Consider the following 15825-nt stretch of genomic DNA (forward strand, 5'->3'; position numbering starts at 1 on the left):
TTACTCTGCCCGCCGTACACTGCTTCTTTAACGCCACAGTTTAGCCGCCTGGTGGTCTAGTGGTATTAGCGCCTTGGTCTTGTCACGTATGTGCTTCCTAAAGATGTGCCTGGAGGTTTATTGATCATGTTATATCAGTACTGTTGCATCTTTATCTCTTTTCTGTCGCTACTTCAATGGTCACTGCTCCTCTGAACTGTCTACATGCATCCCTCGACATTTACGACGGGCGCGTAGCACCCGTCTAACAACAAACTCTCATCCCTTTTCTGTCCAACTCTCTGATGCAGATGTTAACCGTTATCCCAGTCCTTCATTTATGCAACAGGCCAACTCTGGAACTGTCTTCCTCTGTCTGTATTTCCTACTGTCTATGACCTCCAGTCTTTTAAACGCAGTGTGTCCAGGCATCTCGAAATGAACGGAACTTGACTTTGGTTCTGTTTTGTATTGCTTTTGTTATTTTCTTGGTAGGAGAGGTTTGCGGGCTCCTGACCTTTGGTTCCCTCTTCCTTGCATAAAAAAAAAAAAAAAAAATCATACCCACATACTGTCTAGTGCTGGGCAGCGTTCCTCGTCCACCCTCATCGCTCCTGTGCCAGCCGGTGCATAGCAAAACCCATCCTTTCCCCAGCCTCGACCCAGCTGTGTTGACTCTTACCTAGCTAGGCTTCATCCTCAGCCAGCAAAGATAGGACTCATGCCTCCAGTCCAGTACTTTCACCTTATCTACCATCATGCTTCTAGGCACTGTAAAATCTGTTTACCATCTATCTATAGCCCGACGCCCTAATCCCGCAAAGAGTGGCCGGAGACAAACGCCTCCAAGTTGCTCTGTCACCCACCAATTGACTGCCCTTCCCCCAACTCACTCCCCCCTCCCTCATATACCTCTCAACTCCATCCCTCCACCTCATCCTCGGTTTCCCCCTCCCTCTCCCTCCCTCTACTTCACCTACATACACCCTCTTAGTCAGTCTTTCATTCTCCATTCTCTCCACATGTCCAGACTGAAAAATCTTATGTGTTAGCCATTGATAGGGATATACTGTACTTTGGAAGATGTGGCATGTTAACTGGACTCCCCGCATTCATGAAACTCCATATCTCGTTAAATACTGGCAGGCCTTTTGGACGCTGTAATCGCGTCGGTCTGGGACTTGGAAAGAAAAATGCATGCAGTGATATCGTAGGGGTCAGAGTGTTAGGTCAGGCCCGTGGTGAATGGGTTTGTTTTGGTGCAGGTGGTTGTGTTGTGATGACAGAGATGCTGACTTAGTGAATGTGCTGCAAGTCGGATTGTATGATGGTTGATACTGGACACACACACACACACACACACACACACACACACACACACACACACACACACACACACACACACACACACCTACAGCCCACACTGGGCACACACGACTGCTCCACGCCCCTTCTCTGTTTTTAAGGTTTGAAAATGACAAACGAGTTGTCGAAACGTCACCATTTTATTAAAGATGTTCCTGATTATGTTGGTGTTTATCTTCATATTGAGACTACGCTTCCCTCATGGTGAATGTATTGCATCTGTATTAACAAGAATGAACCTCCAACGCTACAGGCCTACCGAGCAGCTGAACGGCTCGACTTCAAGGTCAAGAAAGTCCAGCTGGACTTAGATTTCCTCACCACCTGTGAACAACATGACCTCATCTCTACTTTTCTTAATTTCAAAGTTCCCAATGCCCACGCACGGTCGTCAAGACTCTACAGAAGTTGCCAAAGACGTATTCTTACATATGAGGTCAAGAGTAAGCAACGTTCACTTATGGTTCATAAAAACAAATTAACATGTTCATTATCTGCACTAAAAAAATCTGTACCATTTTTTGACTTTACCCATTGTACTAATCTTATAGAGAGAACTAATGTGAACTCCACATCTCGTGTTAAATTCACTCAGCAACGTAAATTACGGACATTAGGATTTGTTAACCCCGATAATGTACCCCATGATAAAGTGATTTTTAATTATTCTAGTAGACAGCTGACTAGTGCAGAAAAATCCATTTTGTGTAAGGGTTTAAAGTATGCCATTCACACTCCAAAGCCCAGGTTCCTCCTGCATTTTCTTGGATTTGAACGATTTTTGAAGGACTTGTCTGCTCATTCTTTTTGTCAAGGTAGTGGTAGAACTTATGATTTTTTAAAGAATAGCTTGAAGCACATTGCTTTTCCTAGTCTTTATTCTTCAAATTATTCTTGCAGTAATGTCACACGAGAGCAAATTAATGTGTTGAAAAGTTTAAAAGATGATGATTCTATTATCATAACTAAACCAGACAAAGGAAATGGTGTCGTAATTCTAGACAGGACTGATTATCTGTGTAAAATGTCTGAATTTCTTAATGATCGTTCAAAGTTCAAAATGGTAAATGATGATGAATTTTCTTTGATACCGAAATGTGAAGATCAAGTATACAATTTCGTAAGGAAACTGAGGTCTGATGGAGTACTTAGTAATGAAGTGTACTCAAAATTATACGTATCTGGCGCTACACCAGGAGTCATGTATGGGATCCCCAAAGTACATAAACAGAACTGTCCAGTCAGACCCATTCTCTCTGCCATTGGAACTGTTAGCTATAACATATTTAAATTTCTTGTACCTATGATTACCCCCATTACTAACAATTGCCATACGGTTAAAGATTCATTTACTTTCGCTAAGGAGGTTTGTAACTACGATGTTGACCATTGTACTATGGCTTCTTTCGATATAAAGTCCCTGTTCACTAATATTCCTCTTGATGAAACTGTAGACATGTGCACGTATCAAGTATTTAAACATGAGAAAATAATAGATGGATTTAATATGAACCAGTTCCGTAAATTACTGTCTCTCGCTTCTAAAGATTGTCTTTTCCTTTTCAATGGAAAACCTCATAAGCAAATTGATGGAGTGGCGATGGGGAATCCCCTAGGTCCCTTCTTAGCAAACGCATTTTTGTGTTACCATGAGACAAACTGGCTACAGCAATGCCCCTCCCATTTCAAACCTCTCCTTTACCGTAGATATATCGACGATACATTTTTATTGTTTAGTTCTCCAGACCACATCCCCCTTTTTCTAAACTATTTAAACTCGAGGCATGCTAACATTCATTTCACTTCTGACATTGAAGAAAACAACAAACTTTCCTTTCTTGACATACTAGTCCAAAAAACTACTAATTCTTTCACCACTTCAGTATACCGTGAACCCACTTTCACAGGATTAACCACGAAATTCAACTCAGCAATCCCAGTTCAGTTTAAACGCAGTTTGGTGTTAACCCTGCTGACCAGAGCTTATAATATTTGTTCATCCTATTCTGCTTTACATTCGGAATTGGGTTTTCTTACGAAAAAATTTTCTCTAATGGTTTCCCAATTTCTTTCACACATACCCATATGGGAAGACAACTAAATAAGATCCGTAACCCACCTACTCCTAAACTCACAGCAAACAAATCATCTTTGTATTATATCTTGCCATTTTTAGGTCCAAAAAGTTTTTCCATACGTAATAATATATCGAGTTTAGTTAAGGAATTTTACCCTCAAGTATGTCTCAAACCCAGCAACACCATCGGACAATGGTTCAAACATAAAGACCGAATCCCTGACGCTCTGCAATCCTCTGTTGTCTATAATTGTAAATGTAGTCGCTGTAATGCGTCTTATATTGGACAGACTAAGAGACAATTACGAGTAAGAATTGCAGAACATCGGGGACGGTCATACAGAACCGGTCTACCTATGGCTAAGCCACCTTTCTCTGCCATCCGAACTTGCTGTGAAGCATTAGGCCACCCCATAAGCGAATCTGATTTTTCTGTTGTTCACGCTTGTCGTGACGAGGTAACACGCCTCCTGGCTGAATCACTCCTCACTCACCACCTACAGCCCATTAGGACGTTGTTAGCATCCCACCAACGTTAGCTATGAATGATTTATTTCTTATCTTATAATAATTCTTCTCTTGTATTTTTATCAGACATGGTGTTTTACTTTAATTTTTTACTTAAGGTTTCGTATTTTTATTAGAGACATGGTGTTTACTTTGATATATATATATATATATATATATATATATATATATATATATATATATATATATATATATATATATATATATATATATATATTGTTACATAGCCTATGATTTCATCATCCTTTGTGTAATTCTAACGTACAGTATGCTGCATGTTTGATCACGAGCGTGTTCTACCTCACTCCCCCCCTCCTCCCTTATAGTAGAGTAAGTCGTTCTTTCTGTTGTTCAGAGCAGGAGTGTCAACTCTTTGTCCCCTCTGGCTTCATTTGCGCGTCCTTCTTACAAGTTGTATCAAGCTCTGCCGGCCCCTATATAATGAGCTCAGTCTCTGCATTAATTGCCACTTAGATCTACTCCTCATTTTGCTCACATCTCTGTCCTCCCCTGTACAGTTGTTATTATTGTGAGTGCTCAGGAAATCTCCAGCCATCTAGCAGCTGTGTAATTTGAGTATAAGTGTTATTACATTTTGTTCTTGTACTGTATAGCATAAGGTGTTGATTCGTAGGCCTAATAAAGTTCTTGTAATTCATATGGTCAGCCAGTGGTAATAATATTTTGTTATCTGTAATAATATATCTTGCGTTAACTGAGCATTATCCAGTGTTTTCTCATTTTATCAGGGCTGACTTAGATAAATTTACTCATGCTAATTTCGTGTTAATAGAGGCTATTTTCAGTTAACCATATATTTAACCTGTTTTTTGCCATTACATTATCCTTATGAGTCCTGAATGTTTAGTTGTTAGTTTGAGCATTAAACTTTAACTTGTAATTTTACCTAACTCTTTTGTTTTGAACCTGGAACTTTACGGGACAGTAGTGGTTTTTAGTAATCTCACTTAAAGTGTACATTATCTTTCTCTGTTCCGTAACATAAATTTGGCGACCTCTTATCAGGATATTCAGGATATTATCATAAGGATATTGCTTGATATTTTGTGACTGTGATTTATTCATGATGTCTACTATTATTACGCTTGATGAAGCCAAAGATTTTTTGTCAAATGTACAAACAGTGTGTGATATAGAAAACAGAACAAAGAATGAACTTAAGCTTGTTGCTCAACAATTGGGAATTGCTGTTCGCTCTCATCATTCTAAAGATCAAATTGTTGACATGATTAATGAAAGCTTGCTTAATGTAACTCCTCCAAATGAGCAAACGCAGATTGAATTAGCTAAGTTACAGCTAGCCCTGCAGGAGGCTCGTGCTAAGGAGGCTGAATTTCAGGCAAATCCTCGTATTCAGGAGGCTCAGGCACAAATTGAACTTGCTAGGATTCAGGCAGACCATGAGTATCGCATGAAACAAGGTGGAACTGGATCATCTAGCTCTGATGATTTTGATGTGGCTAAAAATGTTAAACTTGTCCCTCCTTTTAATGAATCTGATTTAACAAAGTATTTTCAGTTGTTTGAGAGGGTAGCTACAGGTTTTAATTGGCCCAAAGAGTATTGGCCAGTACTCCTTTAAACTGTTCTCACCGGTAAAGCTCAAGTAACTTATGCATCTTTGCCTCAGGATTAATGTGATAATTATGATGTAGTTAAGAGCTTGATTCTTAAGGCCTATGAGCTTGTTCCTGAAGCCTATAGAGTAAAATTTAGGACAACTTATAAGCAAGATAAGCAATCCTATGTTGAGTATGCAAAAATCAAAGAAGATCTGTTAGAGCAGTGGTTAAATTCTAAGAATGTGGATTCTGATTTTGACAAATTTAAGCAGATGATTTTGCTGGAGGACTTCAAAAGGTGTATTAATAATGATGTAAGCCTATATCTTGATGAGAGAAGAATAGATAATTTGTCTGATGCTGCAGTTTTAGCTGATGAATATGTTCTCACTCACAAGAGATATTCTAAAGAAAAAAGGAAAGCTGAGAGTAAGTACGTTGCCTCTACTCAGAGTACAGGTAACAGGAAAGAGAATAAAGATGATGTTTCTCAGGAAGTAAATACCAGCTTCACCTCTAGGTTTCAGAAAAGTAAATGTGCTTATTGTAGTAAGCTTGGTCATACTACGGAGAAATGTTTCAGGAGACAGCGTGATGTGAACAAAAAGGAGTCTTTAAATATTCAGTCAATTGGTCTAGTGTCCACCCTTGAGAGTTCCCAGAATTCTTTAACTGAGTTAACTGAACCTGCTTTGAGGGGTAAATTAAATTCTCATGATGGAGCTCCTCTTTTGAGCAGTAACGTGGGTGACACTCTCAAGAGTTCATGTGCTAATTTCCTGTCTGATGGTTTTGTTAGTCCTCTGGACAGTAATGACAGGAAATCAGTTAAAATATATCGTGATACAAGTGCTTGCCAATCCCTTATGCTGACCAGTGTTCTAGGCTCTAATGTTAATTCCTCTGATGAAACTGTAATCTTACAAGGTGTAGGGAATAATTACTTCTCTGTCCCTCTGTGCAGAGTGAATTTAGAGTCTGGTTTTGTTAATGGTTCCGTTATGGTTGGGTTGGTTGAGACACTCCCAATGTCAGGTGTAACTTTCTTACTTGGAAATGATATTGGTGGAAGTCAAGTGTGTCCAGCTCCTCAGTTGCCTAGTAAGCCAGTGGCTGCGACCAGGGATTGTGGTGTCCCTGATGTGTTCTCTGCATGTGCTGTCACTAGGGCTAAGTCTAAAGTTACTGGTGACTTAGAGGATAATTATGATGATGATGTTATCCTAGCTGACACTTTTCTTGCTAATTTGGACCACTCACCAGATGAGGCAGTACCGCGTAGTGTTGATAATTTGTCTCGTCAAGAGTTGGTTGAGTTGCAGGTTGCTGACCCTGAGTTGAAAGGTCTAGCTAACTCTGCTTGCAGTGAGGAAGAGTCAGCTGGTGCTTCTACTTGTTATTATATAAAGTCAGGAATACTTATGAGGAAGTGGAGACCCCCAACAGCATCAGCCGACTGTGAATGGGAGGTTGTACATCAAGTTGTCATCCCCCGTGTTTGTAGACAGGATATCATTAGAGTGGCTCATGATTCCAGTTTGGCAGGACACCTTGGAGTGAGGAAGACTGTGGCACGCATTTTGAAACACTTCTACTGGCCAGGTATCTTCAGGGATGTTTCCTGGTATTGTAAGTCTTGTCACACCTGTCAAGTTGTGGGGAAGTGTAATCAGACTGAAAAGGTTGCACCTCTAGTTCCCATTCCTCCTTTTGAGGCGCCATTCACCCGTGTGTTGGTGGATATTGTGGCCCCTCATCCTAAGACTTCTTCAGGATTTTCTTATGTGTTTACCCTGATTGATATGGCTACTCGTTATCCTGAAGCCATTCCACTTAGAAATATCTCAGCAAAGAACGTGGTTAAGGAAATGCTAGGGTTCTTCACAAAGTTTGGTCTGCCCAAGGAGGTACAGTCAGACCGGGGAAGTAATTTCATGTCAAATGTTTTCAAGCAGTCTCTGAAAGAGTTGGGCATCACCCAGATCACGTCTTCAGCTTACCATCCCCAGACCCAAGGAGCGTTGGAGAGATATCATCAAACACTCAAATCGATGCTCAAGAAATACTGTTTGGAACATCAGAAAGACTGGGATAAAGGTCTTCCATTCGTTGTATTTGCCGCAAGAGAATCTCCAAATGAATCACTGGGCTTCTCGCCTTTTGAACTACTGTTTGGCCATGAAGTAAGAGGACCCCTTAAGTTACTCAAGAAATGCTGGCTGTCGGAGGAAGATGACATCAACCTGCTGGAGTATGTGATGAAGTTCAAAGAACGGCTGTCCACTGCTTTACAGCTGGCGAGAGAGAATTTAGGAGCTGCTCAGGAGAAGATGAAGACTTGGTATGATAAGAAGTCCAGGTTACGCCACTTTCAGCCAGGAGATCAGGTTTTGATTCTGCTACCGGTGCATGGGCAACCTCTTCAAGCCAAGTTTAGTGGTCCTTATTTCGTGGAGAAGAAACTCAGTGATGTCAACTATGTCATCGCCACACCAGATCGTAGAAAGAGCAAGCAACTTTGTCACATCAGCATGCTAAAGTTATATCACAGGCGTGACGAAAATAACCCAGTCTGCACTGTAGCTGTTCCACCCGAGTCTGCAAGTGAAGTTCTCCCATGTAGCATGAGCCTGAGTGATAGTTTGGGGAAGAATCCTGATATCATGAATGATCTCCAGACTAAGCTTTCTCATCTAGCTCCCGAGGAAAGGCAGGAGTTTTCGGCATTACTGCAGGAGTACCCGCAAGTGTTCCGTGCCACTCCAGGAAGAACCACTGTGTTGATGCATGATGTCGATGTTGGAGACGCAAAGCCAATTAAACTGCCTCCTTACCGTGTGAACCCAGTGAAAGTTCCTCCCATCCAGAAGGAGCTTGGCTACCTGTTGGACCACAAGATGATTGAGCCCTGTCAGAGCGAGTGGAGTTCTCCTGTCACTCTAGTCCCTAAGTCAGGTGAGTCACAGCAGCTTTGCATTGACTACAGACGTGTTAATCAGATAACCAAAACAGACACTTACCCTCTCCCTCGAGTGGAAAATTGCATAGACAAGATCAGAAAGGCTAGGTACATAAGTAAGTTTGATTTGTTAAAGGGATACTGGCAAGTACCTATGACTGAACGTGCTAGGGAGATCTCATGCTTTGTAACACTAGGAAAGACTTTTGTATGTTCTGTAATGCCATATGGTATGAAGAATGCACCAGCCACATTTCAGAAGCTCATGAATGTTGTAACAGAGGGTTTGGCAGGGTGTGTTGTTTATATTGATGATGTATTAATCTTCAGTGACAACTGGAAAGATCACCTATGCCATGTCAGTAAATTTCTTGAGCGTTTGGTTCAGGCTAATCTTGTAGCTAATTTATCAAAGTGTGAGTTTGGTCAAGCTAAAGTTCAGTACCTTGGGTATGTAATTGGTGATGGACATGTTGCACCACCAGGAGCTAAGGTTCAGGTTATAAGTGATCTTCCCAGACCTAAAAGTAGGAAAGAGCTACAAAGATTTTTGGGAATGGTAGGTTATTACAGGAGATTTGTTCTTAACTTTTCAATTCTTGTATCACCACTTACAGACCTACTGAAAAAGGGAGTTAAATTTGTCTGGACCGATAACTGTGAATCCTCTTTCAGCAAACTTAAAGCTATCCTATTAAGTCAGCCAGTGCTCGCTACTCCAAATTTTGCTAAGCCTTTTAAGATGGCTGTTGATGCAAGTGATACAGGAGCTGGGGCTGTTTTGCTGCAAGAGGATGATCAGGGTATTGAATACCCTGTATCTTATTACAGTAAGAAGTTCACTCCACCTCAGAAGAACTACTCAACTATTGAGAAAGAGCTTTTGGCCTTGATTTTGGGTTTACAGCATTTTTCATTTTATTTGTGTTCTGGTTTTGACCCCATAGTCATTTATACCGATCATAACCCACTGAAATTCCTTAGTAAGTTTAAAGATAAAAATCAGAGATTGACAAGATGGAGTCTACTTCTTCAGGAGTATTCATTAGACATACAACATGTCAAGGGGAAAGAAAATGTTATTGCAGATTGCTTATCTAGACTTTAGACAGATTGTTTTAGAGTAATAAGAAATTTCCTTTGTAAATTTCTTTTTCTTTGTGGGGAGGTGTTACATAGCCTATGATTTCATCATCCTTTGTGTAATTCTAACGTACAGTATGCTGCATGTTTGATCACGAGCGTGTTCTACCTCACTCCCCCCCTCCTCCCTTATAGTAGAGTAAGTCGTTCTTTCTGTTGTTCAGAGCAGGAGTGTCAACTCTTTGTCCCCTCTGGCTTCATTTGCGCGTCCTTCTTACAAGTTGTATCAAGCTCTGCCGGCCCCTATATAATGAGCTCAGTCTCTGCATTAATTGCCACTTAGATCTACTCCTCATTTTGCTCACATCTCTGTCCTCCCCTGTACAGTTGTTATTATTGTGAGTGCTCAGGAAATCTCCAGCCATCTAGCAGCTGTGTAATTTGAGTATAAGTGTTATTACATTTTGTTCTTGTACTGTATAGCATAAGGTGTTGATTCGTAGGCCTAGTAAAGTTCTTGTAATTCATATGGTCAGCCAGTGGTAATAATATTTTGTATCTGTAATAATATATCTTGCGTTAACTGAGCATTATCCAGTGTTTTCTCATTTTATCAGGGCTGACTTAGATAAATTTACTCATGCTAATTTCGTGTTAATAGAGGCTATTTTCAGTTAACCATATATTTAACCTGTTTTTTGCCATTACATTATCCTTATGAGTCCTGAATGTTTAGTTGTTAGTTTGAGCATTAAACTTTAACTTGTAATTTTACCTAACTCTTTTGTTTTGAACCTGGAGCTTTACGGGACAGTAGTGATTTTTAGTATTCTCACTTAAAGTGTACATTATCTTTCTCTGTTCCGTAACAATATATATATGTATATTTATATATATATATATATATATATATATATATATATATATATATATATATATATGTATGTATATATATATATATATATATATATATATATATATATATATATATATATATATATATATATATATATATATATATATATATATATATATATATATATATATATATATATATATATATATATATATATAGTAAGCACTCTAATATCTGGACGCCCAATAACCGAACATCCCCACTACCCGGACATAATCATCCTGGGATCCAACATTCTCAAAATGGTCCGAACCACCCCCCCCAAAAAAAATGATTTTTTCCCGTCCGTAATTTGAACTTACCGCGCGTGCCGCAGAGAGCATTGTTTTGGCGCGTCATTCCTCCGATGTCCGATAGAGCGCCGCTGCATTCTCCCCACTTTCCGCCTGTCTCTCACCGCGAGTGCACGCTCGTCGTAATGGCTGCCCACCTGATCGCTTTTGTGGTGGTGCCCTACCTGCTGCAGGGCCTCCTGCTGCTCTCGGGCCTCCTCTTAGTGTGTGTGATGATGGCCCCGCCACCTGAGAAAAGGAAGAGAGTGGTGTTGACTCTGGAGAAGAAGAGGGAGATATTGGAGAAAGTAGATGCGGGGTGGTCTTCTTCCCGCATTCTTCACGAGTTTAACCTGGCCTGGTCTACTTTGTTCGATATCAAGAGGTCCCGAGACAAACTCATGCAGTACATGGGTGACTTCTCGTCGAGAGGCAAACGCAACGTGGAAAGGAAGGTTATGTTTACCCCCAAGTTTGCAGAAATCGACCGATCCACGGTGATTTGGTATCGACAACAACGTGCTGCTGGTGTGATGGTACGTGGAACGGAGCTGAAGTCTGCTGCTGAGAAGTTCGCCAGGCTTCACGACGCCCTAGACTTCAAGGCATCTGAGGGTTGGCTCTTTGCGTTCAAGTTGCGACATGGCCTTACCAACCGTAAAGCACATGGCGAAGCATTGGACGCTAACGAGGATGGAGTTGACGAGTTTCGGCACAAGGTGAAAGGCTTGATCGACAGGGAGGGCCTAACTCTCGGTCAAGTCTACAACGCTGACGAAACTGGCCTATTCTATCACTCGCTGCCAACGAACACTCTAGCCGAGGAGACGGAGAAGTGTGTACCTGCCTGCAAGCTTTCCAAGGAACGGATATCTGCTTTGTGTTGTGCCAGTGCTAACGGCATGCACCGGCTTAAGCCCGTTGTTGCTGGCCACGCAAAGCAGCCTCGGTGCCTTCGTGGGGTGATGGATGTCCTTCCTGTCGTCTGGTACCATTCTTTGAAGGCATGGTTCACAGCTGTGATCTTCAAAGACTGGTTTCACCGTCACTTCGTCAAGGAGGTCATCCATTACCAGACGAAGACACTGGGAATCCCGCGCGACCAGGTAAAGGCCCTCCTTTTACTCGACAATGCACCTGCCCACCCGTGCGACAAGGACTTGGTTGCTGAAAATGGCCGTATTAGGTGCATGTTTCTGCCACCTGATACGACTGCTCTCATCCAACCAATGGACCAAGGAGTGATCGTGGCAACAAAGCGCCTATACCGTCGGAAGTTCCTGGACGAGGTGATGGTTGTTCTCGAGGACGAGGACGAGCGCAGGGAGGGACGGGCCACACGAGGCAAGAGGACTTTGGAAAACCTTCGCTGCTACAACTTCAAGTCTGCGCTGTACAACTGGGCTAGTGCATGGAAGGAAGTCCCTGTGAAAACTCTGGAAAATGGTTGGTCTCGTCTGCTTCTCGGAACGGATGTGGAGTACGATTTTCTAGGGTTTGACGTGGATGACTTCCATGCACGGCTACATACGCACGGCGACGATGTAGATGTGGACGATGTTCGTGAGTGGTTGGATGATGACGAGGCCGATCCTGGGTATCAGACATTGTCTGATATCGAGATCGCGTCTTCGGTTGCAGGTGTCAGTACCGAACTTGAAGATTCCGAAGCTGAAGGTGACGATGATGCGGACTCCTCTCAGCAGGATACTACTCCAGCCATCCCCAAGCTGAGCGCACTCCGGGAACATCTAGAGTTCGTCCTAGACTACCTGGAACACCCGGACTGCGACAGGGAGATGGGGCCCTTGGGACTTGTGGAGGAAGTGCGTGCTTTCAGGCAGCGCATCATCAATCGTCAGAATCGTCGGTCATTGCGTCAATCAACCATTGACAGTTTTTTCAGGCCCGTGACCCCCGCTGTGCCCAGCCCTGGCTCCACTCCGTTGCCTCCCCAAGACAGGCCCTCATGCTCCGAGCCACAGCCCAGCACATCAGCCACGGTGGAGTCACCGCTCGACGTGAGTTTGCGGCTGTCTTCAGAGTCCTCTGCAGTGGGTATGCCATCACCACGACCCAGCGATGCACCCCTAGGTCGCCTGCCAGTGATACTCTCGGACTCTGACAGTGAATAAACAGCAAGAACTTCTCCACTAGACCACACGGGAATTTTGAGTGTTGTGCAGTGAAAAAAACAGTGTTTTGTGTTAAAGATTTAAAGTTGTGAGAGAAAAGGCTCTAGAAAAAAAAATTTAACGTAAATAGACTTGTTTGTTTTGGCTTTGGAAAATGAAAAGAATGAGAAAAGTTAAAGTGCAACACTTAGTAAGATACAATGGAGCATCATTTAGACAAAAGTGCACACTGTGAAGAGAACGGACTTCTGTGTGTTATTGACAAAGTTCAGTGCAAGACTTCAGGAACAGTGTACTGCAAGTGCTTCAGGAAATCGTTCTTACTGTCAGAGTCCGAGAGGAGGCGGTTATTCATTGAGGTGGCCAGGGACTTGCTGTAAGTAGCCAGAATGTTTCATACTGTACTTTTTTCCATACTATACTTACCTCATTTCACTCTTTAATGTCGTTTATTGGTGTGAATAGGGTGTTAGTAGCTATGCATTTGCAGTAGGAATGTGTTTTTCTGAGTTAGGCTAGGTTAGGGTCTATAAGTACCAGAATGTTTATTAATGTATGAACATACTTCTAAACCCTCATTTTATGTTTCTTTTGCATTTATTTCAGTCATTTATGTGCCTTATTGGTGTGATTTGGGTCTTGAATAGGTGCTATGCATGTCCAGAGGGAGTTGTATAGGTGTTTCTCTGAGTTAGGGTCCATAAGTACAAGTCCACAAGCTGGGGCCCAATATCCGGACAAAACCAATAACCGGACCTACCTATGGCTCTATTACGTCGGATATTGGAGTGATTACTGTATATATATATATATATATATATATATATATATATATATATATATATATATATATATATATATATGAAGCCTCTGTCGTACAGTGGTAGAGTGTGTGTTTCGTACACGGGTGAGTCAGGGTTCGCGCCCCGGCAGGGTAATAAACTTTGGGAGTGTTCACCCGGCCATGTACTGCACTGGCGGACACAAGGGGTGCTGTGGTTAAACCAGTGTCGGTTTCTATAAAGTATGCTTGCATCCAGTCGGCTTGTGCAGGCCGATTACACTTGGTTCACAGACTACTCACATCCAAAGCCACTCCAACACTACAATTACACTTACAAGCACTTCCCACCCTACATACAATCTCTACCAGACAGCATAAGCCATTTGGTAGAGATACATTGGCTGTATCGTCCCCACTTCGGTCGGGATAGGCCGGGCCTGCAGTGGACACTCAAACGGCTGTTGATGATATATACATATATATATATATATATATATATATATATATATATATTTATATATATATATATATATATATATATATATATATATTTATATTTATATATATTGTTACATAGCCTATGATTTCATCATCCTTTGTCTAATTTTAACGCACAGATGCTGCATGTTTGATCACGAGCGTGTTCTGCCTCAGTCCCCCCCTTCTACCGTTATAGTAGAGTAAGTCGTTCTCTCTGTTGTCCAGAGCGGGATTGTCAACTCTATGTCCCCATGGCTTCATTTGCGCATCCTTATTACAAGTTGTATCAAGCTCTCCTGGCTCCTATATAATGAGCTCAGTCTCTGCATCATGGCCACTTAGATCTGCTCCTCATTTTGTTCACATCTCTGTCCTCCCCTGTACAGATATTATTATTGTGAGTGCTCAAGAAGTCTCCAACCATCTAGCAGCTGTGTGTAATTTGAGTATAACTGTTGTTGCATTTTTCTTGTACTGTATAGCATAAGTTTAATTTGTAGGCCTAGTGAAGTTTTTGCAATTTATGTAGGGTTCTTTGTCAGTCATTTTTGATAATAGTTTGTATCTGTAATTATTTATCTGGCATTCATTGAGTATTATCTGGTATCTCATTTTATCAGGGCTGACTTAGATAAATTTACTCTTGCTAATTTCGTGTTAATAGAGGCTATTGCAGTTAACCATATATTTAACCTGTTTATTTGCCATTACATTATCCTTATGAGTCCTGAATGTTTTGTTGTTAGTTTAAGCATTAAACTTTAACTTGTAATTTTACCTAACTCTTTTGTTTTGAACCTGGAACTTTACGGGACAGTGGTGATTTTTAGTATTCTCACTTAAAGTGTACATTGTCTTTCTCTGTTCCGTAACATAAATTTGGCGACCTCGCCAGGATATTCAGGATATTATCATAAGGATATTGTTTGATATTTTGTGACTGTGATATATTCATGATGGCTACTATTTCTACACTTGATGAAGCCAAAGATTTTTTGTCAAATGTGCAAACAGTGTGTGAAATAGAAAACAGAACAAAGAATGAACTTAAGATTGTTGCTCAACAATTGGGATTTGTTGTTCGCTCTCATCATTCTAAAGATCAGATTGTTGACATGATTAATGAAAGGTTGTTTAATGTAACTCCTCCAAATGAGCAAACGCAGATTGAATTAGCTAAGTTACAGCTAGCCCTGCAGGAGGCCCGTGCTAAGGAGGCTGAGTTTCACGCACAAGTTGAACTTGCTAGGATTCAGGCAGACCATGAGTATCGCATGAAACAATGTGGAACTGGATCATCTAGCTCTGATGATTTTGATGTGGCTAAAAATGTTAAACTTGTCCCTCCTTTTAATGAATCTGATTTAACAAAGTATTTTCAGTTGTTTGAGAGGGTAGCTACAGGTTTTAATTGGCCTAAGGAGTATTGGCCAGTACTCCTTCAAACTGTTCTCACCGGTAAAGCTCAAGTAACTTATGCATCTTTGCCTCAGGATCAGTCTGATAATTATGATGTAGTTAAGAGCTTGATTCTTAAGGCCTATGAGCTTGTTCCTGAAGCTTATAGAGTAAAATTTAGGACAACTTACAAGCAAGATAAGCAATCCCATGTTGAGTATGCAAAAATCAAAGAAGATCTGTTAGAGCAGTGGTTAAATTCTAAG

General features: G+C 41.3%; 1 protein-coding gene across 1 annotated transcript in view; it reads left to right on the top strand.

Moving 5' to 3' along the window:
• The first annotated feature begins 1552 nt into the window (after window positions 1–1552).
• The window catches only part of LOC145407404 (protein amalgam-like), an 83238-nt gene continuing 68965 nt past the window's right edge, over window positions 1553–15825 (top strand). Inside the window, exon 1 of the mRNA XM_080278336.1 lies at window positions 1553–1787. Within this exon, the coding sequence (XP_080134462.1) occupies window positions 1553–1787 (235 nt within the window). The remainder of the gene's footprint in view (window positions 1788–15825) is intronic.

Source organism: Coenobita brevimanus, chromosome 73, assembly GCF_032717465.1.
Source record: "Coenobita brevimanus isolate Jiangsu-jjx chromosome 73, ASM3271746v2, whole genome shotgun sequence".
Classification (NCBI taxonomy): domain Eukaryota; kingdom Metazoa; phylum Arthropoda; class Malacostraca; order Decapoda; family Coenobitidae; genus Coenobita; species Coenobita brevimanus.